We start from the raw sequence: 23,204 nt of genomic DNA on the forward strand, positions 1-23,204 counted from the left end.
TAATAATTACTCGGCCTGAACTCATTGTGTTAATTTGCCAATGCATGTCTTCATTCTCCCTTATGCTCCCTTGGATTGTAGTAGTTGCCAATTACATTTCGTTTTATTGGCCTCTATCTCACATCAGATAGGCTGAAATGAACTGCCCTCTATATCCTTTTCTTCTTGATGTACAGGTAACCCTCATGTGACAGGGATGTCATCAGACCTTGTACTGACCGTCTAAGTAATAGTCGAGCACAGAATGGGGAAGACTCGAGATCTCAGTGAATTCGATTGCAGCCAGTTAATCAGAGCCTGACTTATGAGGCACTCCATCTCCGAAGTCGTGCAGGCACTGGGCTTTTCATGGGCCACTGTGTCAAGAATGTACCATGAGTACATGGAATCGGGTAAAACCACAGCCACTAGGGAAAACTGTTGTGGTGTACAATGTGTCGATGACAGGGAATGCTGTCGGCTAGCTCAGATGGTAACAGTGGACAGATGTGCCGCAGATCACTTGTCAATTCAATGCTGGATAACGACGTGTGAGCAGCCACACCATCCAGAACCATCTCCTCGCTATGGGGTACAGAAGCCACTGCCTGACTAGGGTACTTCTGCTCACCGCACGTCACAAGGCACAATAATTAGCATGGGCACAGGAACACCGCCATTGGACCCTCGACGCATGGAAAAAGGCCGTCTGGGCTGATGAGTCGAGGTACACGTTGGTACATGCTGATGGCAGGGTACGAGTGCGTCGCTAAGCACATGAAGCGATGGATCCCTCTTGCCAGCAGGGTGCAGTTCAGGCCAGTGGTGGTGGTGTCATCGTATGGGGACTGTTTATATGGGATGAAATGGGACCCCTTGGTACATCTACCATCGTCTCTCACCAGCGAACGATACAGTGACCTGCTGTCAGATCATGTGCACCCATTTCTGTGCCTACAGCACCCTGCAGGAGACCTGTACTTACAGCAAGACAATGCACTAGCCCATTGCTCCCGAATTGTGGCCAAGTTGGTGGATGAACACTCCACGGACATGAGGATGCTTGCTTGGCTCCTGAGGTTCCCTGACCTCAATCCTATTGAATACATTTGGGATGCTGTTGAGAGAGATATACGCACCCTGGAACCTGCTCCGACCGACCTCCGTGCATTGTGGAAGGCTATGCAGTGGTCATTGATCAGTTTGGCTCCCCAATGCTTCCAGTGCCTTGTGGAGTCCATGCTATGCTGCATCGCCACTGTCATCAAGGCGAAATGGGGTGCTACCCGCTACTAGGCAGGTATCTCTAATTCAACTGCTCGTGAGTGTATGTTTTTAGCCCACTAAAGTTAAGAACCTGGGGTGGTACATTTAGCACCATGATCACTCTCCTACTTGTAACCTCTAGGTTGCCTGAACTCATGTTCATCTGTATCCCCTTCCCCCTCAAACTACACTTCCAAACTCTCATCCCAAGTATTGGTATTATTGTATTAATATTAGTTCATTATTATATTAATATTATTATCCCTTAGTATTCCATAGTTTTATATAATTTCCAGCTTCGTAATATAGCACATATCGTTTTATGATTGGACATACATACAAACAACAGTCACATACTTAACTGAGACCCATTTGAACACTATGATCAAATCTAACATTGTTTGACATAAAGTTCCTTCTTTCACATGCTACTTGAGAAAGTTGTCTTGCAACAACTAGTTACCTTTCGTTCTTGTGTTTTCTGTAACCCAGTCATTATTTAGATAGATCAAGTAATCCATAATAATTACCCATTTATCATCAATCAGGATGGTTTAGCAATGCATTTCATCCTCCTCAGCCAAACTGCTCAGTCCATTACAGTGCTCCATCATATGTTTTGGTCAGCTAGCCACTGGTTGACACTCAAAATCACCACTGCATGGAACATTATTATTATTGCTTTCATGAGTTACTCCAACTGGACTTGGATTGCATCTAATATTATTAGTAGTATCTCCTTCCTCTGCTATCTCTTTTGCTCTACCTGAAAATACTATTCCCAATTCCATTGATTACACCTGACAGAGTTGGGTATCGCTGATACCAACAATCTTATACCATAGTTTATTTATCAAAGCAGCAAATTCTTTGTTCCTGATTCTCCTGTGTGTATTGATATAACTTACCTGCTGGCTTTTTTTTTTATTTACATCAGTCTGCTTGGCCCAACTTGGGCAGCTTTCCTGTCTTGTACTCAGAATGCCAGAACCCAATGCATGCAGCTCTATCTCTTCATGAGTTTTATAACCATGCTTATTTACATTCATGATTATCATATTTGCATACCTTAGTTACCCTTGCATACATTTTCTCACCATTCTTCCTCTGATGATCTAGTTTTCCTGACTTACTCCTATAAATTTCTCCAGGCTCTTAGTGCTCAATCCATTTACGTGCAGGCCATCCCTTTTATACATGTCTTGTCGACCATCAGATTCACTCTATCCCCATCCAAAATCTCGCACCCATTTCTTCTATATAGCTGGCACATCAAATTATTTTCTGTCAAAGTCCTATTCAGTAGTTTTGTACCTTATCAATAGGCTACCAGTTTTCACTTACTTCTTCCAACAATTCTTTCATTCTATATTTATCACTACTTAAATCATTTGTTCTTATGAGTACTACCATCTCTTTTTTTTTTCTTGGTTGCATCCATTATATCTTTAATATTTGCTCACAATGCCTGAAGCAGTGAGTCATGAATCTCAAATTTAATGAATGAATCGCTGTACCATATTACATTTCTTTCATGCTTACACGGTGATCAGAATACATCATGAAAAAATTATGGAGACAACTACCGTGTTAGAGCAAAACTTTAGTTTAACATAAATCAAAATGAACACTTGACGTTTCGACCTTATATCAAGATCGTCATCTGAAGCGTGCACGCGTGCACACACACACACACACACACACACACACACACACACACACACACACACACACACACAAAGAAACAAGCTGCACTATAATCTACATGGTTTGCAGATTGGACATAATTAAGTTACTGACCAACCGTTACAATTATTGGCCTGACCTCTGGTGAGAAAAAAAAAAACTTGATTATATCAAAGCTAGAGTCCTATTATTATCTGTTAGGTTACAAAATTAAATTGGGCTGGAGAGCATGTTCATATATATATGTGATTATACATATAAATTTCAACCAATTGGTATGGAATAGTTTTCAATACAAGCTGAAAATTGCTTAAAGTCCTGAAGCATGCTGAATGTGTCCTCATATGAGACCCTTATGCATGAAAGGGTTAATGTCTTTTGTGTTCTTTTTTTACGTATAGGGATTGTACATCCGGCTTCACCAATATAAGGTAAGTTATAGGTTATATTGGTGAAACTGGACGTACAATCCCTATACGATAAAATAATAATTTTGGTGAAGCAGGCCTCTCAGATCATGCTCTCAACACCTTACACCAAATTGATTGGGAAAAGTACCCTGCTGTTTACATCATACAAAAACCTGATATGAAAGAATTTAAAGAAGCCTGTGAAATTCCGATTAACCACCCTAATCTCAACAATAATGGTGGCATAAAAATTCCAAGAATTTGGATGGATCATATTCAGCATGCTTTAGGACTTTAAGCAACTTTCAGCTTGTATTGGAAACTATTCCATACCAATTGGTTGAAATTTATATGTATAATCACATGGTTTATATATATATATATATATATATATATATATATATATATATATATATATATGTGTGTGTATGTGTATATATGTATACACACACACACACACACACGAACATGCTCTCCAGCCCAATTTAATTTTGTTACCTAATAGATAATAATAATAGGACTCTAGCTTGGATATAGTGAAGGTTGTTTTTCTTTTCTCGCGATAGGTCAGGCCAATAATTGTTGTAATGGTTGGTCAGTAACTTTAGCAAACCATGTAGATTGTAGTGCAGCTTGTTTCTTTGTATATATATGTGTATGCTCCAGATTGATAACCTTGATATGAAGGTCTAAACATCGTTTATATTAAACTAAAGTTTTGCTCTAATACAGTAGTTGTCTCCATAATGTTTTCATGATGTACCATATTACATCTTTTTTGTGTTCTGCTTGACTTACTTTGTTATTATTACTGATTGGTTGATTAACATTTTTCTGGACTAATATTAAATGGGATTAATAAAATTTTATTCTTTTACTTACTCATTTTTTATTATATCATATGTTTTACTTTAACTGTCAAATTTCCAAACTGGAAATTTGTTAAGAAGAAAAATTTTGAAACAAGATATACCTCTCAAAGGTTTGCTACCTTCTCTATTTTAGAAGAGAAGGTAGCAAACTAAACACAGAACTGATATATCTCATTTACAAATCTCAAAATAAAAAGTGATTTTTGTTGTGTGTGTTGAGTTTTATAAGATATGAGTATTCATCAGAATTGATAGTGCAAATTCTAGAATATCTTAATTTTATTTTCTGTCAGTTTTAGTAATTTAAAAATGGTGGGTTCTCTGAGGAGATAAGTAAGAAAAATTGCACATACTTAACTGGGACTCAACATTCCATACATTTTCCAGAAAACGAGCAAAGCTTTGATAAAATTAATAAAACTGGCAGTTGTATCATCTGAGAGCAATATATAATTCATTTAAAAAAAAAAAAAAAAAACGACTTGCTCTTACAGATGTCAAATCCTATCCATAACTTCACTGTCAGTAAATTTCTGTATGTGAACTTTTATGACCTTTTTGAAAATCTTCACTCCTGCTCCAGAGATACTGATAGGTCGATAGTTGGACACATCAGTCCCTATCACTCTAATGCAACAGGATTATTATACATTTTTTCCACTCCTATGGAATCTTTCTTGTTCTGAGGCTTGAATTATATAGCCTGGTCAAAGGAATGCCCACTTCAGCTGAACACTCTTTTAGCATTCATGCTGATATCCTATTGACCCCTGTTGCCAAATTCTTATTCAGTTTGTCTGAGGAGGAGGTACTAGAGCTTATTCAACTCTAGTACCTCCTCCTTATACACCTGAGTTTTTTCATCCAGTGAAGAGGTAGCAGTAAGCTCAGTGTTGCATACACCAAGTTGGTAGCTTTTAGCAACATGGGCACACTCATGGCTGAACTAATCTCTCCTGCATCTGTCACATGCATACTATCTACATTCGGTGCAGTTATTCTTTCATACTCATTCCTTCTTTTAATTGCAGCATAATGATAGAATTCTTTTGGATTATCTTGCAGAGCCAGTTCTTTTTCATACTCGTACTTAGCTTTTCAAATAATAGTTGTAATTCTTCTGCACATCCATTTCATTCTTCATTTATTTATTTATTCTTCAAGATTTATTTTTATTCTTCAAACTCCACTGCATTATTTAATTATTTTTTAAATGCTTTCCATGCACTATTAATATCCTTTCCTGGTGCTAGTCAGTTGGATATAATTTCCTGCTTCGTAGTTCAGCATGTAATCTTTTTTGAATGGAACATCCATAAACTTGGCTGCTTCCTGCCAGATGCAGAGCAGCACATCTTTAACTAACACCCTTTCTGTTGCTATAATTAAATAGTGTCATTCTTCATTGACTCCTTGCAAGCGATATTATCTGAGACCTTCAAGGAGTCGGATTCATTGAGAGGCTATTCATCACCCAAACTCGCTGTCATACCTTCCCTTAAACTAGTTCACACTAGATGCATACACGCTATTCAACAGGCAAACTGTTAGACTCACTCATGGCTCTCTCAGAAAAATATAATGATTATCCCTTTCTTAACTGTGAAAAAAAACTTAACTTGCCCCATGTTCTATTCCCACCATCTGTATAATTAAAAATTTCATCAAACAATATCCTGTGACACCCATTCAGAAGCCCCTCCTCTTTCTCCTTTCCTTTCTCTAATCACAATCTGTAATCTGCATACTCTCAATCTATCTTCATAATCTAAATTCCATAATCCTGATATAAGCTTTGTAACTGTGCTTTGCACCTTTTCCACAATTTTTTTTTTTATCCCCTTGAAACCCAGGAGACCAAATCTGTACACAGTAGTTAAACTGTAGTCTTATTAAGGCCACATTTGAACAGTAGTTTAAATGTGGCCTCGTAAAGAGATAAAATGCCTCATCTTTACATATCAAAGTTCACTTTTCTATATCCATCATTACTCCAAGATCCCTAGCTTCAGTTCTTGTGGCATAACTTCACTAATATAATATGCTGTTGGAAATCTCAACATGTCAAAGTGCATAACTTAACACTTGCTAACATTAAACTGATAGCCATTTTATTTGGCCAGATTTCTAGCCTATTCAAATCATTCTGTAAGTTCTGATTATCAGTAGCATCCCCTGATTGCTCTCCTATCTTTGCATCATCAGCAAACAATTCAACATTTTGTGTTAGATCATCCTACCTAATGTATAGATTGAACAACAATGGCCCAAGGAGAGAACCATCAGGTACCACCACTGATCACCGTAAATCTGATAGATTCACATCCACTGTATACCACTTTTTAATACCTGTCAGTCAGTGATCCACTTATAGAAGTCATGGATTTATATTCCAAACCCATATTCTCCAGTTTATGTAGCAACCTTTCATGTAGTATTCTATCAAATGCCTTAGCAAAATCCAACAGTATCATTGTGTATCCATTCCTCTTATCCAACTTGGCCACTGCATTGTTATAAAATGAGCAAATTGCTAAAACATGACTTCCCTTCACCCTTGTACAAGGAACTATCATACATTCTTTCTATTTGTGTGATATTTTTCCAGAGTTGACTCAAATTATGCAAACACGTCAAAGGCCTAACCAATTCAGTTGAATATGCCTTTAGCATACCTGCTAATATTCAATCCATCCCTATTGCTGAATTCTTACCCAGGTTATGCAAAAGTTCCTTAACCTCATTTTCATGCATCTCTAACTCTTCATTCAATGTTGTAGTAGCATTGTGCACCATGTTATGTACACCTGTTTGATCTATCTTAGCAAAGTGAGCACTCATTAATTGTACAATTTCATTAGCTTCTGATACCAGAGTACCATCTACATTGTTATTCTTCCACATTATTTTACTTGCAGCATAATGATTTAAATTCTTTTGGATTGCCTGTGGCCTGCATAGCCAAATTTCTTTTCATGCTCTGATTTAACTTTCCACACAATATGCATTCCTTTTTTTGGCCTGTGCTTTATGTATATATATTTCATAACTGCCAGAGTTATGAAATATATCCATTTCACACCCACCCTATTTATTCTTTAAACTATAGGGATACATTCAGATCTCATTTAAGCACTTTTTCAAAGATACTAAATGTCATCCTAAATCCTTGACAATTCTTTAAGATTCATTAACCATACTGAATAACTAACAATTCTAAAATGAAAATCATGAGTTGATTATAAATTTATAATGAGCATGTTTTTTAGGCTAAAATTACATTGAAAAAAAAAACTATTCAAACAAATATGGCATTTTCATGGCAAGTAACCTTTTCATGAGATACAAGAGTATGAATACCACAACTATAAAATCCCTTTTTAGATAAGAATAATTTCTCAGAATTTCTGTGCTGCTCAGTTTTTTCAAAAATTGTCAATTATTTTTGGTTATCCAAGGATAATAAAGATGATAATAAAATAGGACGAAACAGAATTTTCTGACCAGTTTTGTGCATCTTGTCTAAGGTCACTGGTGACATCTGAAACATTGCATTTAACCAGTCACTAAATTTCTCCACCTTTCCCAGTTGATGTGAATGCAGACAAATAGCTTGTCACTCACATTAGATATGACTCTGTGTCAGCCTTTGATTTGTTATTATCATTGCCAGTTGATTGTCCTCATTGTGCATCATGAAATATTCATTATCTGATGCATTTTTTTAAATTTTATTTGTTTTAACCATTTTTGTGCTGTACATTCATTTACTATTCCCTGAATGCTGTGCATATCTTGTTTCATGTGTAGCATTTCTGTCCAGTATATACTCACTGTTCTTGAATGATTATAATTGGAGGAGCTAGAGCTACTTCTTTGCCACTGTTTACTAATGTACTAACTGCTGTTCACTCTTGCTATTTATCCGTGGTGTAAGTGTCACTTGTGCTTTTAAAATGTTTGAACAAATAAGTGCCATCCATAACGACTTCACATTATTTGTCAAAATATTAACTCAGTAAAAATTACATAAACTGTTTAGTCATCTTGTTAGATAATCCTATTAGCAAGGCTAGTATGGTGGAAAGCCAGTTATGCTTTTTCTGAAAGAAATTGGCTGAAACACCAAACTAGCAATATGCAGAACAGTTTAGATTTCAGATGCAGATGACAGGGAGCTTAAATTTGGATAAAATATAAGAGCTGATCAAATACAGAAAATATTCATTTAATTTCTGGTATTGAAACCACATGTTTTTAAACTTAAAAGAAGTTTATTAAAATAAACATAAGTGAAGTTTCTTAAGTTGTTGGACTAATATCATCAGGGTTACAAAAGTCATCAAATTCCTGCCATGTATACCCTCAAGGGGGTGTACAGGATATGATAGTACTACATGAAAAATTTACATCATTACTTACTCCCTATCTACAATTTTCCTCCAAATCAGTCTCTTACCTGTCAACACTCCAACATTATCAGATCTTATATTTCTATCTTCTAAGGCACTTTTAACTGTATCAATTCACCTATATCTTGGTTTTCCTCTGGGTCTTTTTCTTGGCCACACGGCAGAGAACACTATTTTTGTTAATCTTTCTTCTTCTATTCTGTTTAAGTGACCATAACACATGAGATAGTTTTGCTAACACATTCATGGATGCTAACAGTGTCAAGTTCTTTCCTAATATCCTCATTTTTAATATGATATTGCCATTGATGGCATCTGTTCACATCCCTAATCTTTCTCAGGACACTCATATCTGCTGTCTCTAGTCTTTGGTCAAGTGTTTTATTTCTAACCCAGCTCTCAGATCCATAAGTTAAAATGGGTTTGAACACTGTCTTGTATATAGCTTTTATAATGTTTTGACTAATTTCTCTTTACCTTGATTACCTTGGTGGACCTGTGGTTTCAGTCAGGATTTCTCCATGACTGCAGGTCGTAAAGAGTCCAGCTATTCCTGTCTTGGGCCTTTCTTCTCCATTTTCTTCCAACTTTCTTAATCATTGGGTCTTCCCACCTTAAGGCTGGTCTTCCAGGTTTCCTTTTGGTATTTCTCAGATACCAGTTTGTAACTCTGACTGTCCATCTGTTGTCTCTTATTCAGCAAAAGAAGATGTCCTGCCCATCTTCTTTTGCTGTTGTAGATTGTTTTTATTATATCTGTGAGTCCAGACTTCTTCCTGATTTCTGTGTCTTACGTGATCTATTTTGTTTATATTGCATATTCTTCTTTCTATTGTAAGTTGAGTTGTTATTAAGCTTTATTCTTCTTTTAAAGTTGTGTTCCATGTTTCACTGTCATAAGTTAATGCTGGTAAGATGTGACTATTGAGAAGATGGGATCTTATGTCTATATCTATGTTTTGGTTGGTAATTGTTGATTTTATTTTGTTGAAGGCTATCCAAGCAGCTCTTTTTCTCCTTGCTATTTCATTTAATATATCATTATTCATTTTTATGGACTAGCCGAGGTAGATGTATTCTTCAACTTTTTCGATGGTGTGAGATTCTAGAGTGATTGTATGATCTCTACAGTATTTGTTTTTCATCCATCTTGTTTTGTCAGGGTGTATTTCCAATACAACTAATTTCTCTTACTCCATATAAATTTATTCAGTTGAATTCCTACCATATCAGCTTTGTTGATTCTATTTGCACGTTTAACCATCTTCACTGAAAATTGTGACTAAGTAGTTAAAATGTTTTACTTGTTCTATATGACCTCCATTCACAATGCAGTTGATGTCCTCAACATTTCTGCCTATTTTCATTGTCTGTCTTGTTATTGCTGATTTTCATACCTAATTTATTACAAGAGTTATTCAATTTAGTCAGGGGATCATGCAGACTTGTAGTGGATTTATTTAGAAGTATAACATCGTCCGCATAAAGCAAAGAGCCGAGATTAACATCTCCAATTTTGATGTCAGGTTTAATATCACTTTCCTTCATAATGTGATCCATATAGATAATGAATAACAGAGGGGATAATGTACATCCTTGACTCACACCAGATTGAATATTAAACTGTCTTCCAGTACTTCAGTTCTAACTGCTGACTAACAACTCAAATAAAGACTAAGTATTGCTTGATATAATGACCCATTGACACCATATAACTGTAGCGTTTTGAATAGCTTTTCTCTTGGCACCTTATCATATGCCTTTTCCAGATCTATTATTATTATTATTATTATTAAACAAGACCTCATGGAGTCAAAGACTCATCTAGGAGGTCCTTTTATCTCGCACACATCTCATCATACCGGGTCTTAAACACATTCAAACTCCCTGCAGACACCACACTCTCAGGCAAGGCATTCCAATCATTCACAACTCTGCACGAAAAAAACCTGCCTCTCACTCCCCTACTCACATCCTCTTTATACAGTTTCCAGGGATGACCTCTGGTTCTCCCCTGATCTCCCACTATTCTCTGTAGAACTTCTCCACCATTGATCCTATAACAACCCCTTACCAACTTGTAGGTCTCTATCATATCTCCCCTCTTCCTTCTCTCCACTAGACTCTGCAAATTACATCTTTTCAATCTTTCCTCATACTCGACATTCCAGAGGTCAGAAACTACCTTAGTCAGTCGCCTTTCCAACATCTCTTCATCCTTCTGAAAACCAGGTGACCAAATCTGGGCACAATAGTCCATGTGTGGCCTAATCAAAGCCTTATACAATGGAACAAGAATCTCCCTACTTCTACACGTCAATGTCCTCCTCATCATTCCCAGAAGTCTTTGTGTTGTCTTCACAATTTTGGTGATGTGTCCCCTAAATTTTAGATCCTTATCCACTATCACTCCCAGATCTCTTATTTCCTCTACTTCCAACAATATATTCTCACCAAGCATAAATTCTGCATCCCATCCTTGTTTTCCAAATTTTAAAACCTTACATTTTGCAACATTGAACTCACATCCCCATTTGCTTGCCCAATCACTCAATTTATTCAAGTCTTTTTTGCAAGGCCACAACATCTTCACTACTCTTTATGGTTCATCCCAACTTTGCATCATCTGCAAACAACTGAATATCTCCATCCAAATCTTCGCCAATATCATTAATATACAAGTTAAATAGTAATGGCCCTAAAACAGATCCTTGAGGCACTCCACTAGTGACTTTCCTTTTCCTGGATATTGCACCCCCATACACAACTTGTTGATACCTATCAGATAGCCAGTCTCCAATCCAATGCACTAATCTAATATCCAACCCCATCTGCTCTAGTTTGACTGTCAACTTATCATGAGGTACTCTATCAAAAGCTTTTGCGAAATCCAAGTATATTACTGTGTATCCTTCTCCTCTGTCCAAGGAAGTAGTCACTTTATTGTAATAAGTAAGTAGATTACTAAAACACGACCTCCCTTTAGCAAATCCATGCTGTCCATCAAAGATTATACCATTGTTGTCAACCCAACTCTGGATCCTAGTTCTCCCAAGCTTCTCCAACAACTTAACCACAACACCTGACACACAGATAGGCCTATAGTTTGATGCTTGAGTTCGATCACCTCCTTTATGAAGTGGCACAATCTTGCCCTCCTTCCACTCTTTAGGGACTTGACCAAGTGCAAGACTCGTATTAAAAAAATATGTCAAGGTAGGTGTCAACTCTCTGGCACATTCCTTCAGAATACGCGGTGATATATTATCAAGTCCCACAGCCTTATTTACATCTAGTTTACTCAACTCCCCAAACACCTCTTGCTCACTTACAGTCAGTCTCTCCTTCCCATCATCAACTGCTCTTAATCTCTCCATGAAGTCACATTCACAAGATTGAAAGATCTTTATGAACTGCTCATTAAGTATCTCCACCACACATTCTGCAACAGCTGTCTTTATACCATTTCCTCCAATCAATGTCATCCTACCATAATCATTCTTCCTTTTGCTGGCTACATATCGAAAGAACTCCCTAGGATTCTTTTTAGCTTCATTAGATAACTGCTGTTCATACCTCTCTTTAGCTACTCTCACCAACCAAGTCACCCTCCTCGCCTGGTCTTTGTAGACCTCATGAAATTGGTTACTTCCACTTCTCTTATGCTGCTTCCACAATGCCCTTTTTCTCTGTATTGCATACTTAATCTCTTTATTCATCCATCTCACACCTACCTTATTTAACCTTCTCACCTGTGGTATACATTTAGACATTGCATCCACTAAATATTTTTTGAAAATCCCCCAAGCTGCATTGATCTCTTGTCCAGCTAATTCCTCATTCCATGCTACACCTGCAAGCTGTCTCCTGAGCTCTTCATAATCACCCCCCTTCTAGTTCCACATATACCCTTTTTTCACAGGGGTCCTTGCACTGCTGGCAACCACCCAAGTAATCACCTCATGGTCACTTTCACCAATTGGTGGATGATTTGATACCTCATTGATAATTACATCCTCCGATGATATGACCAAATCCAAGACCCTTAATCCTCTTGTGCTCTCTGTTACATACTGTCTGAGGTAGTTATCCCTCAAAAACTCAAGAAACTCATTTTCTTTACTTCCAGTTGCTATCTCTTCATTCCAGTCTATACTGCCATAATTAAAATCACCCATAATGATCACCCTTTTCTTATTTGCTTGGCTTATTTGACTACATTTCACTATCACCACCATCCACATTACCAGGTCTATAACAACATCCTACCAAGTACTTGATTCTATTCACCTCTATCTCACACCACACTGCCTCAAAACCACTGGCCCCATTTCCCTCTTGCATCTCTACCTTGTATGGACATAACTCTTTCTCTATCATCAATAGCACTCCCCCTCCCTTTTTACCCCTTCTATCCTCACGAAACACATCATACCTTTCCATCTCTATTCCTGTCAGGATGTCATCCTCATTTAACCATGTCTCACTTATTCCGACAATCTCTGGGTGCACAGACGCAATTAGTGCAACCATTTCATCTGCCTTGTTTCTTATACTTCTAGCATTGGTATACAAACACAACAACTCATTTCTGGATCTACAGCTAGTTCCACTGATACCACTCACTCGATGTGATCTCTCCATGCTGGACTGGGGCCATTTCCCTTTCTGCTTCTTCATTTTAGAACCCTTTGCAATTCCATCTGTTTCCTTTTGATCCCTGATCATCCCATTACTTTCCTGCCTACACATGCTCTCACCTCCTCTTGGAGCTTCCACCTTTCTCACGCTGTGTATCCCTGTCCACCCTGAGCCTCTCCGTTTCCCTGCTCCTCTTGCACACCCATTCTCTCATTTTCTATACTCATACCACTCACTTCCCCATTCATTTCCACTCCTTCAATCTCTCCTGTCTTACTCTCCTGTTCTTCCACATCACTCCCCTCTCGATCTGATTCATTCTCTCTCACTCTACTCACTTCTCCACTTTCCAGCAGCAGTCTCTCCAAGCGACTCACACCATAACCACTCAAATGCAGTCCATCGCTCCCATACAGCTCACTTCGTCCCTCAAACTCATTCCACACATTAACAAACTGTACTCCCATCTCCTCACACATTTCAGCCAGAATATCATTCATAATCCTTGCTCTCCGCCTCATTTCACCACAATCATACCTAGGCAACACACTGACCACCCTTCCTCTCACACTATTCTCCTTTATCTTTCCAAGCAGTCTCCTGACATTCATTTTGACATGCTCTTTGTTCTCTCTCAAATCATTTGTACCAATTAATACAATTAACTCTTTTGCTCGTTTCCGCCTCATATTCAATGCCTCAATCACTCTACTCATTTTACCGCCTGGAAAACATACCTTGTGCATTTTATCCTCTAGCACACCTTTAATAATGGAGTCGCCATACAATGCCACTCGCATCTAAGAAACTTAAATACAGATCTTTGTGATATTCCCATGATTTCTTAACTATTTGTCGTAAAGTGAAGATCTGATCCTGACAGCCTCTATTTCACCTAAATCCAGCTTGTTCTTTACCAAACTTTTCTTCCACAATCCTCAACCATTTCTCAAGTATACCTGCTTAAATCTTACCAGGAACCACTCAATAGAGAAATAACTCTAATTCTCACATTCAGTTTTATTTCCCTTTTTATATATGGGTACTATGAAAGCTCTACTCCAATCATCTGGAATTCGTCCCTCTGTCTTGACCTTCTGAACTATGCAGTGCAGCCCCATGTAAGACTTTTATACATCCATACTTCAGCATTTCTGATCAAACATCATCTACTCCAGCTACTTTCTACATTTCAAGCCTTTGATGGCTTTTTCTACTTCAAGTATGAATATGTATTCCTGACCGCATGCCTGTTGAGTGTTTTTTACAACTGTGCTATCACTGCTTGTTTCATTTCGAAAATCAGTGATAGCACAGTGGTGAAAATTTTTCGAACTAATTACTCCATATATCAAGGATATCTTTTTCACCAGTTTTCATGTCACCTTTTTCATCTCTAATTCTTTTTACAGCATTCTTTCTTCCATTTCTGATCTTCAACAACCTTCAGAATATCTTGCCACCTTTTTGATATTTATTTTCTATGTTCTTATCAAAGTCTTCCCATGACTTTTGTTTAGCTAGTTTTACACACTGTTTAGTTTCTTACATTATTTCTGTATTTTCTAAGAGCACAAGCTGGCTCATTTGCCAGGAACTTTTGATACACTTTCTTTTTTTCCTTCACTGTCTCTTTAACTTCCTTTGTCCACCATGGAGTTCTGATTTTTCTATCCTTGCAAACAACCTCAATTCTTGCTGAATCAGTCAGTGCTTTCTTCAGGGCTTGCTACTGAATCTCCTAAGGTTTGGTTTCTGTTCTCAAACTCAATTTTTTAAAAATAATGTTTGTGTATTTTAGTCTTCAGTTCACATCTGAGAGAGCTGCTCAACTTTTATTCACTTTAAAACTTTCTTACATGTTCTTCTTTTCAATATGAAATTCAATTTTATCCTGCTCAAAACTAGATGATCACTTCTAATTCAAATCCTCTGTACAGTCTGGTGTCCTGTACCAGGGAGAAAACATCACTATCGACAATAACATAGTCAATGAGACTTTTCTTATTCCTTGCCTTTTTCTCTCCGTGTGAATTTGTGCATTTTTATGTTGGAACATTGTGTTAGTAATAACCAGTCCATGTCTTGAGCAGAAATCCAACAGGTATTTGCCATTATTATTAGCTTTGCTCTTTTCTCCAAATTTTCCCAAAACATTTCTATATGTCAGGTAATAATTTCCTACTCTGCTGCTTAGATCCCCAATAAGGACCAACTTTTCCTTTTTCATTGTGCTAGCTGCTTTCTCTAATGTCTCAGAAATTCATTTATTTTCTTACTTGGGAGAACCTTCTGAGGGATCATAAGCACAAATAATTCTCATTGTCCAGTTCCCCATTCTGATATTTGTCCACATCACTCTTCTTGAGACAGCCTGCCATTCAAGACGTTTAGCCTCGTATTTAATGTTGAATGCTATGGCTACTCCTTCTTTTCCTTGATTGTCACTACCTGAATATAACACTTTGTATTTATTGCTCTCAGAAAGATCTTGCCAGTTGTCTTTTTTTGTTTCAGTCATCCTATTATGTCGATCTGGTACTTATCCAATTCCTCAGCTGTCTCCATTTCTTTGCCATTCAGGCTTCTTATGATGATAGTACAGATCTTGAACTCTGAGTTGGGGTGTATTTCAGGATTTGTTCTAGTAGCTGACTTTTTGCTGTTTGCTCTGGTTCCCTGGTGAAAACAACGGGGGACTTTTTTAACGCCGTGATGCTCCAGCCAGCATGAAATTCTGTCATGTTGTACCATCATTTTATATTTTGGTTTAAGCCAATAAGAATACAATGTGGTTGGCTAAATCCCAAATTCTAGCCCATCCTAGTTTGTTCAGTATCCAGGTAAATACCTAAAGGGTGCACCACGAAAGGTGATTATTGGACATTAGGTCAGAAGCCCTGGTAGGTTCTCTGCATTCCTTTAAAGGCTATGTGGAAGTCTCCTCTCAGTTTTACAGCTTAGACCCTTAAGCAACCAGGTTACAAAAGTAATTGTATTAATTATTATGTAAAAGATTGGAAAAAATTAAGGTTATTTTGTTTAATGCCTAATATCTCTAGCTTTAACTTAAGACCATAAATACTCACTGTGAGCTTCCAGGTGACTATGAAGATTTGCTAAACCACAGAAATTTTATGTTCATGAAGGCAGAAAATATTCAATTACTAGATATTATGTATCAGAACTATTTTAAAAATAAAGGTATTAAGAAGGAATCTGGCATTCAAAAGCATGTATGCAGGAGCTAAATTGAGGTAACATAGCTATATAGGAAAGATTTGCAAAATAAATATTTCCATTTGAAATATTTGTTTTGCAAATTTTTCATCTGCCAGTCTCTATAGCTTATACTACTTCAAATTAACTCCTTTTATTTCATATTTACACATTAGTAGAAACTTGAAAAAAGTGCCAGAAAAGTGGTGAAGTTAAATAATGCAGTTAAGATTACTTTATTATTATTATTATGACACCTCCAGGGAGTCCAAGGAGTGCAGATATCACCACCATCTACTGCCCATCATCACCAACAGCAGTGTTGTTGTTTTTTTGTCTGTAAATTGCATCTTTTCTGAAGGCCAGTTTGTCTGTACACAGGATGAAAAACCTCAGTTTCCAGAAGGGGGTGGGGAAAAACCTTCTACCTCTGTATGAGATCAGCTAATTCGCTTTCAATTGAAAAAGACCAGATCTAGAAATATTAAAAAAAAAAAAAAAAAAGTTACATAGAACAGTTTGGAGGAAAGGGTCATTGATAAACTGGTGGTGAAGAACCATTTAACTATTGTTATCAGTGTATCCCACTAGATCCCAGTGAGGTGAACAGATGCTTTGAAGCCATGCATTTACACGAGCAGCATTCCATTGATTTAAAATAATAAAAAAAATCTGTATTGTAATTTGATAATTTTAATTATATTAAAATAAAAATTAACTACATTAAAGTTTTTGTCAAATACAGATTTCCTGTTTTCATTTTTTTTTTTTTTTTTTTTAATTTTGAAATTTAAAAAAAAATTTAAAGGTCATCAAAAAATTGTAGTGATTTCTTCTAGAAAATGTATGTTTGGGAAATAATAAAGGTGAAACACTTATAAAGAGTTCATAAAATTCTCAGGAATATCATTAAATTTTCTTTCTCAGTCATTATTCAAATTAATAACGCCTGTTAGAAGCTTAAAAATACAAAATATATTGGCTTTTTGGATATGTGTAGTGATAGTCTTAGGTGTCAGGGTTTATTTATAATAGTTCTTTATAGTACAAACAGCACCAGAACAAAGTAAATAATTTATTGAGCTACTAATATTTCACTGGATTTCAAACTAGTATCTTTAGATCAAAATTCACAGCTGTAGTAATACAAAGCACTCAGTTAGATTGTTGCAGAAACAATTCAAATTGTAACTTAAAAAAGGAACTGTCCTATCAAGGCGTCTTCTAGCAACCTGATAAAAACAATGTTAATTCAGAGAAGTCCATATTAATTTGCCTAAACCACATTTAATATTGCATGCATATTGCACCTAGGAGAATATCTTCATAAATGTAGTTTTTTGTTCTTCCATATGGATTCTAACAGATTTACAGGTCTGTCCAAAGTAGTTTGGGTTGCAGGCATTGAGGAACTTGCAGGATGTAAGAGGATGAAGCTGATCCTTAAGAAATTGGATCAAGGTTGCTAGTTGTATGTATAGTTTGAAAATGGCATGCAGATTATGTTTATGAAACACTTTAGCTGTCTTTTCAGATATACTTTAGACATAGTAGATAAGAATGGTTTTGTTGATGTTGTGTATCAGGTATGGGAGCATTTGTGGTAACATATTTTGTCTATTAAGGGTTTTAGCCATTGGTTAACAAAGTATAGCAAAGATGAGTACTCTAGCAGTGACTGATTTAATGCAATAAATAACCCTGTTCCTGTGTGTTTTGAAGATGCCATATTGTTTGGGATGGATGCTTATGCAAGTGCCTTCTAATGTGTGTGTGTAGGTTACCTATAATCTGAGAAAGATAAGGAACCATTTAGTAGTTGTGTAACTAGTGTGTCTAGGAAGAGAAGACTGTTTTTGTGTAAAAAAAAAATATAATGGCGTGACTGTGGGTTTGTATGCACCTGTGTTAAGTGCTTGGTTTTCTAGAAATTCCACATATAGGTTTCCAGTAGGAAAGCAAGAATCCATTACAGAGCCATCTCATTTGTATATTTTATCCTTTCCATGAAAAATAATTTGAGTGGATATGTTGAATTTGAATAAATTACTATGTTGAACCACCCTAAAATTTCATAAACTAACACCTCCATTCTATAGTTGATAGCATAGACCCCACCTAAAAACTTTCATATAGTCAGCAAAATCACTCCCCCCTTCACTGAACACTCTTCCTCATTAAAACTTCTATTCACTTTAAAATTAAAAAACTCACCTAAAATATTCTAACATCATGATTAGCTTTGATTCACTTCATTATTTATTAATACACTCCTGACAGATACTTGACCTTATAGCCATATCTCCTTTCCCAACTTTAACATATTTAAGTTATTCAAATTTACTATACTTGAGTTAATTTTCATTTTCATGGAAAAGAAAAATATACAAATACTTAGTGCCAACCTGGTTGGCCAAGTGGTTAGCATATCTGCTCTCAACCAATAAGATTTGAATCCCTGCTATGGGTGGATGTTTGTGATTGTCTTTCGTTGGGAGGTGAATTTCATTTCCTGATATGAGACCACTGCTCCACTTATTGGAGACCTGAAATGGCTTGAAAATATTCTATTTTTTACCTGGCCTAGAAACTCTCTAGAGCAGAGTTTCTATGCCAGGTAAAAAATAATAAATTAAAAAAAAATCAAAAATAAAATTCATCAACTCACCCACAGTCTGAATATACTTATAGGTTCACAGATGAAACCTTTTGTGGATGGGAACCACATGAAAAAAGTCACATGGGAATGCAATGATTTCCTCACCCCTTTCTGATGTTTGTAACACACAAGTTATACACATTAATTGTATAACTTTTGTCTAGAAAGGACAGATTGTTTTCTACAGAATGTGTTTATGGATGTTGATTGTTTAAGTGTGCTAAAATCATTTAATATGTATAGACCAAGAGACCAAACACATCATGTAGCCAGATTATTGGTTTGTGTGTTTCAATTTCTAAATAGAATTTCTAGAAAACCAAATACTTCACACTGCAATACACAAACCGATAGTTTGACTGCACTATATCTATATAGTGGTGTTTAGTCTCTTGGCCTATACATATTAAATATGTTTTTAATACACTTCAAGCAGTCAACATCCAAAAACATATTCTGTAGAAAAAACTATCATTTCTAGACACACAAATTACACAACAATTAAATGGTTCATTACACTTCTGTTTATAGGAAACTGGCACGTGCACATAGGCACAATTCACACCACCATCCATCCTAATATACAGCATTCTCAAAACACTTAGCACTCAGTTATCGTTGAGACACTTCTCTAGCCAATGACTACAATCCCTACATAAAATACAGCATTCTCAAAACACTTAGCACTCAGTTATCGTTGAGACACTTCTCTAGCCAATGACTACAATCCCTACATAAAATAGACAATAGACTGCACGTCTGACCTCCCTCCCACACCTGACAACGTCTCAACGAAACTTCTTGTCTCCTATATTTAGGGTGCATCCGAAAATTATGTTCTTTAAACAATCAGCCTCATCCTCTTACACATCCTGTGTAAGAGGATGAAGTGTAGATTCCTTATATCTGCATTCTATTTTGGACAGACTGGCAGAATTCCTTGGGAAAGCATAAAAACTACATCTGCAATCATCTGTATATGTTGTGTAAATACTGGCAGACCATGTTCTGGATACTTCATTACACAAGATTAATTGGAAGAAGACAGCTATGCTGCATAGAGGTGTTGCTGTAGGTTTGAGAGACTATGCTTAGAATCTGCATTAGCTGTGAATGCTACTAACTTTAGCATGTATGGCTGCATTAAATTTGACTTGTTTCTGTAACAGTCTAATTTAGTGTTGGTGGTCATGTCTCTTACTGCCATTGTAAATTAAGCTTTGAGATGCTGGTTTGAAATCTAGTAAAACATTAATAACTCAATAAATTATGTTGGCTCATTTAAGGATTGTTCTTATAGTTGTCACATTTTTCTTTTATATATAGAAAGATTTTTTTTATCTTGGGTGTATTATACGTTAAAGATACCAAGAAATTTTATACTTGGTTTTAATCCTTTTCCCAAGTAAGCAAAACAAAGTTTGCACATGAAATATATTCATAATTATGACTTCTGCATTACTTCAACCTTGGTATATCTCTGGCTCCCACTGAAGAAACCTCAATAAAGCTCAAAACCAGTCTGGGTACTGGCCTTTTCCATTATGCATTGTATTATACACACCTGAAAGGGGGATGCATTGCATTATGGGATACATACGAAGGCAAGTGATGAGGTCACCAGCCTCTATGTACAAATAGCTCAGGCGTGAATATATTTCATGGTAATTTTTTTTGATTACTTGGAAAAGGATTAAAACCAAGTATAAAATTTCTTCGTATCTTTAACACACATATATTATATAAACAAACGCTTTACTAAAATATAGGTTTAATCATGTAATACTACAAATTTACATCAACTTTATTGTATTTTGTGTGTGTTCCTTTTGCAAACATGTTGACAATAAGCATCAATAAATTTATTAAATTTGATTTTTTTTTAAATTCTTGTTTTAAATTTTATTTCATTAATCTCCATAATATCCTCTATAAGAAATATATACAATATATAGAAAATGTTAACAGATTGGTTAACCTCAACTGATGAAGTTAAATATGACTATTGCAAGATTTCATTAGTAACCTAAAACAATTAGTGAATGCAAACCTCTAAGCTTATATTTAGTAACAGTGATGTTTAATGGTTATTTGTATATAGATTTAAGGAGTCTTCTTTTTATAAATTTAGTATTGGTTTTTATTGTTATTTAGCATTTTGCAAACATGAAAAAAAAAAGTAGTTTGGGATAAAGATAGTCTCTTATTTGCATTCCTCATAATTTTTTCTTCTCCAAAACAATGATTGTTACTAACATATTTATATTACAAAGAAATTCTCATTTTAACGCTGGTGAGGAATGTGCAGCTTTTTTGTGCATATTCATATAAACTGAGATGATAATTCAAGTTTTAATTCTTCTGCTACTTCAGTAATTACAATGTAGTTTACAAAACTACTAGTCTCAGAGTTTCAAAAAAGTTTTCACTTATGATTTTGTGGCATTATCCGTGGAATCATATGCATACTTCAGTATGCTATTTGCCTTGCAGCTGAGTGTATTGAACTGTGATGTTCTGCTAAAAAGTTAGATTTGAACAAAAGCAATAGCAAATGATTATGGAAAAGAACAATGGTATTCAGAGAGAAAGAGTTGCAGTACTTTGTTTCTGCAAAAAATGAAATATTTGTTTTGTTTTTAAAATGCAGTCATTTTTTTTATACTGCCATCTCTCTTATCCTAGAGACATCTGCAGCATAAAAGTCTGCAGACTAATGAGGATCCTTGGAGCAACGCTTGGCCTCTAGTGTGTGTGTGTGGGGGGGGGAACTGTAGCATGTATAGGTATAATGTTTGTCGCAACCAAAAAAAATTGTTTACATTTTTAGCCTCATCTATTACAAACTTTATTAAAGTTTTCCCTAATGTCTGTTTTATTTAATAGGCCCATCTTCATCATTTTCTTCAAGTAGAAGGCATGGAAAAAGAAACTTTTGATTCTTCATTGTCAAGTCTAAACAGTCTTATTAAAGAGTATGAAACTTTGGAAAAAATGGCAGGCACTGAAATAGATTTAAGTAGGCTACAAATTGTTCTGTAAAAATTAGTAACAACAAAATAATTGTGAATGGTTGAGAATTTTACATTTCTTATACTGCCATCCAATGATTCACTATACTGGATAGCATTATACACTGTAAATTTTTAACCCTCATTGCCTTCTTAAAATTATGAAGATTCAGCTAATGAGGCTGGATTCTATACTTTATATCTGTGAATAACCTATATTTACTAAGATACTATACGTACTTAGTACCAGATAAGTATTTCATCTTGCCATAATAGAAGTTAAGGTACTGCTGTAGGAGTTGATATACAGCTCAGTGCCAAAACATGTATTCAGAAATTATATTATTATATATTTAAGATAAAATTTCAAAGTTAAAAAAAAAAAAAACCGAGGTTATGTTAGTGGAAATAACCCCAGATAGATGGATTAAACTGCCAGGAGTGGGGTGAGGGTGATAATAGTAATCAAGTGTTTTTATATTGTTTTTATAGTAATAAAATTAATTACTATTAATTTTATATTAATAGTAATCAAGTGTTTTTATATCTGTTAAAGAACAAACTTAACTTCAATTTCATGGTTATAAGTATTTTTTTTCAGAAATATTGGTTTATCAAATTACCATTTAAGGAAGTTTTAGAAGCTTTTTTTTTTTTTTTAAGAATACTTAATTTTATTTGAGATTTTGTTCCTAAACTAGCAGTTGGAATAAATTTACAAAAACATTTTTGATATTGTAACAAAGATGATAAAATGTATCCAGTTTGTTTTTAAAAATTTGTTCAAATTTTGCACTCATGAGCCAAAATGTTTAGGATTAAAATTATTTCTTCTTCAGATTTATTACTAAAATCAGAACTCGAAAATTTTCCTACAATATAATAATTATAAACAAGTCTGCTTTCATAGAGCTTTATAACCTTTTTTTTTTGATATTCTTAGCTCATTATGCATTAGAAAATAACACAATTTGCCAAGACAAACTGTACCAGTAATTTATATCACTTAGTATATATTGTGTTTATGATTTTTTGTTTAATTTTTATGC

At 35.5% G+C, this 23,204-nt stretch overlaps 1 protein-coding gene across 1 annotated transcript in view; it reads left to right on the forward strand.

Annotated features, from left to right (window-relative positions):
- Positions 1-22,377, forward strand: part of LOC150106866 (tubulin epsilon chain-like) — a 197,550-nt gene extending 175,173 nt beyond the window's left edge. Inside the window, exon 12 of the mRNA XM_090393493.1 lies at positions 22,031-22,377. Coding sequence (XP_090249619.1) covers positions 22,031-22,186 — 156 coding nt within the window. The 3' untranslated portion in view covers positions 22,187-22,377. The remainder of the gene's footprint in view (positions 1-22,030) is intronic.
- Positions 22,378-23,204: the final 827 nt, after the last annotated feature.

This window comes from Typopeltis vanoorti, chromosome 5, assembly GCF_054136105.1.
Source record: "Typopeltis vanoorti isolate ZY-2024b chromosome 5, IOZ_Tvanoo_1.0, whole genome shotgun sequence".
Taxonomy (NCBI): domain Eukaryota; kingdom Metazoa; phylum Arthropoda; class Arachnida; order Uropygi; family Thelyphonidae; genus Typopeltis; species Typopeltis vanoorti.